The sequence below is a fragment of the Oncorhynchus tshawytscha genome, linkage group LG12 (assembly GCF_018296145.1).
Source record: "Oncorhynchus tshawytscha isolate Ot180627B linkage group LG12, Otsh_v2.0, whole genome shotgun sequence".
Taxonomy (NCBI): Eukaryota; Metazoa; Chordata; class Actinopteri; order Salmoniformes; family Salmonidae; genus Oncorhynchus; species Oncorhynchus tshawytscha.
Window position 1 is genome coordinate 67,804,680 of NC_056440.1, and position 3,105 is coordinate 67,807,784.

The window sequence follows — 3,105 nt, forward strand, 5'->3', positions numbered from 1 at the left end:
TGTTGTAGGTGGAGCTGTCGATGTTGAGGTTGTAGTAGTGGGTGTAGGAGTAGTGATGTGAGGAACTGTTGTTGTTTCGGTGGTTGGGATGTGTGTTGTGGTTAAACATTTACAACATTTCACTCGAATCTCATAATCGAAGCACTTTTGCTGAAGACCTTGCTCATTGTTTTGACAGACAAGGCCAACGGATGGATTGCAAGTAACGTCTTGGCCAAGCTGAGAGATCTGAAGTCCAGGGTATTGTTTTGCTCTACATTCAACTGCCTCTGGAGCTGAGCAAATGTGATAACCAGCAGCAATGATGTTCTTAATGGATTCATTATCTCCACCTTCAGAGCCAGACGTTGGCTGACCAAGGTTGATCCAGTCTGACCACACACATGTTTCTTCACCACTGCATTTGGTAGGTGTTACTCCTGTTGAGGTTGATGTAGGAGTAGTGGTTGGAGTTGTGCTAGGGCTGGGAGTCTGAGTTGATGTTTTTGTTGTAGGTGGAGCTGTCGATGTTGAGGTTGTAGTAGTGGGTGTAGGAGTAGTGGTGTGAGGAACTGTTGTTGTTGCGGTGGTTGGGATGTGTGTTGTGGTTCCACATTTACAACATTTCACTCGAATCTCATAATCGAAGCACTTTTGCTGAAGACCTTGCTCATTGTTTTGACAAACAAGGCCAACGGATGGATTGCAAGTAACGTCTTGGCCAAGCTGAGAGATCTGAAGTCCAGGGTATTGTTTTGCTCTACATTCAACTGCCTCTGGAGCTGAGCAAATGTGATAACCAGCAGCAATGATGTTCTTAATGGATTCATTATCTCCACCTTCAGAGCCAGACGTTGGCTGACCAAGGTTGATCCAGTCTGACCACACACATGTTTCTTCACCACTGCATTTGGTAGGTGTTACTCCTGTTGAGGTTGATGTAGGAGTAGTGGTTGGAGTTGTGCTAGGGCTGGGAGTCTGAGTTGATGTTTTTGTTGTAGGTGGAGCTGTCGATGTTGAGGTTGTAGTAGTGGGTGTAGGAGTAGTGGTGTGAGGAACTGTTGTTGTTGCGGTGGTTGGGATGTGTGTTGTGGTTCCACATTTACAACATTTCACTCGAATCTCATAATCGAAGCACTTTTGCTGAAGACCTTGCTCATTGTTTTGACAAACAAGGCCAACGGATGGATTGCAAGTAACGTCTTGGCCAAGCTGAGAGATCTGAAGTCCAGGGTATTGTTTTGCTCTACATTCAACTGCCTCTGGAGCTGAGCAAATGTGATAACCAGCAGCAATGATGTTCTTAATGGATTCATTATCTCCACCTTCAGAGCCAGACGTTGGCTGACCAAGGTTGATCCAGTCTGACCACACACATGTTTCTTCACCACTGCATTTGGTAGGTGTTACTCCTGTTGAGGTTGATGTAGGAGTAGTGGTTGGAGTTGTGCTAGGGCTGGGAGTCTGAGTTGATGTTTTTGTTGTAGGTGGAGCTGTCGATGTTGAGGTTGTAGTAGTGGGTGTAGGAGTAGTGATGTGAGGAACTGTTGTTGTTTGCGGTGGTTGGGATGTGTGTTGTGGTTCCACATTTACAACATTTCACTCGAATCTCATAATCGAAGCACTTTTGCTGAAGACCTTGCTCATTGTTTTGACAAACAAGGCCAACGGATGGATTGCAAGTAACGTCTTGGCCAAGCTGAGAGATCTGAAGTCCAGGGTATTGTTTTGCTCTACATTCAACTGCCTCTGGAGCTGAGCAAATGTGATAACCAGCAGCAATGATGTTCTTAATGGATTCATTATCTCCACCTTCAGAGCCAGACGTTGGCTGACCAAGGTTGATCCAGTCTGACCACACACATGTTTCTTCACCACTGCATTTGGTAGGTGTTACTCCTGTTGAGGTTGATGTAGGAGTAGTGGTTGGAGTTGTGCTAGGGCTGGGAGTCTGAGTTGATGTTTTTGTTGTAGGTGGAGCTGTCGATGTTGAGGTTGTAGTAGTGGGTGTAGGAGTAGTGGTGTGAGGAACTGTTGTTGTTGCGGTGGTTGGGATGTGTGTTGTGGTTCCACATTTACAACATTTCACTCGAATCTCATAATCGAAGCACTTTTGCTGAAGACCTTGCTCATTGTTTTGACAAACAAGGCCAACGGATGGATTGCAAGTAACGTCTTGGCCAAGCTGAGAGATCTGAAGTCCAGGGTATTGTTTTGCTCTACATTCAACTGCCTCTGGAGCTGAGCAAATGTGATAACCAGCAGCAATGATGTTCTTAATGGATTCATTATCTCCACCTTCAGAGCCAGACGTTGGCTGACCAAGGTTGATCCAGTCTGACCACACACATGTTTCTTCACCACTGCATTTGGTAGGTGTTACTCCTGTTGAGGTTGATGTAGGAGTAGTGGTTGGAGTTGTGCTAGGGCTGGGAGTCTGAGTTGATGTTTTTGTTGTAGGTGGAGCTGTCGATGTTGAGGTTGTAGTAGTGGGTGTAGGAGTAGTGATGTGAGGAACTGTTGTTGTTTCGGTGGTTGGGATGTGTGTTGTGGTTCCACATTTACAACATTTCACTCGAATCTCATAATCGAAGCACTTTTGCTGAAGACCTTGCTCATTGTTTTGACAGACAAGGCCAACGGATGGATTGCAAGTAATGTCTTGGCCAAGCTGAGAGATCTGAAGTCCAGGGTATTGTTTTGCTCTACATTCAACTGCCTCTGGAGCTGAGCAAATGTGATAACCAGCAGCAATGATGTTCTTAATGGATTCATTATCTCCACCTTCAGAGCCAGACGTTGGCTGACCAAGGTTGATCCAGTCTGACCACACACATGTTTCTTCACCACTGCATTTGGTAGGTGTTACTCCGGTTGAGGTTGATGTAGGAGTAGTGGTTGGAGTTGTGCTAGGGCTGGGAGTCTGAGTTGATGTTTTTGTTGTAGGTGGAGCTGTCGATGTTGAGGTTGTAGTAGTGGGTGTAGGAGTAGTGGTGTGAGGAACGTGGTTGGGATGTGTGTTGTGGTTAAACATTTACAACATTTCACTCGAATCTCATAATCGAAGCACTTTTGCTGAAGACCTTGCTCATTGTTTTGACAAACAAGGCCAACGGATGGATTGCA

General features: G+C 45.6%; 1 protein-coding gene across 1 annotated transcript in view; it reads right to left on the reverse strand.

Moving 5' to 3' along the window:
* Positions 1–1,429: 1,429 nt before the first annotated feature.
* Positions 1,430–3,105, reverse strand: part of LOC121847869 (mucin-2) — a 6,986-nt gene continuing 5,310 nt past the window's right edge. The window contains exons 4-5 of the mRNA XM_042331117.1: positions 2,995–3,099; positions 1,430–2,521 (exon numbers count right to left, since the gene is read on the reverse strand). Of these exons, the coding sequence (XP_042187051.1) occupies positions 1,430–2,521; positions 2,995–3,099 (1,197 nt within the window). The remainder of the gene's footprint in view (positions 2,522–2,994; positions 3,100–3,105) is intronic.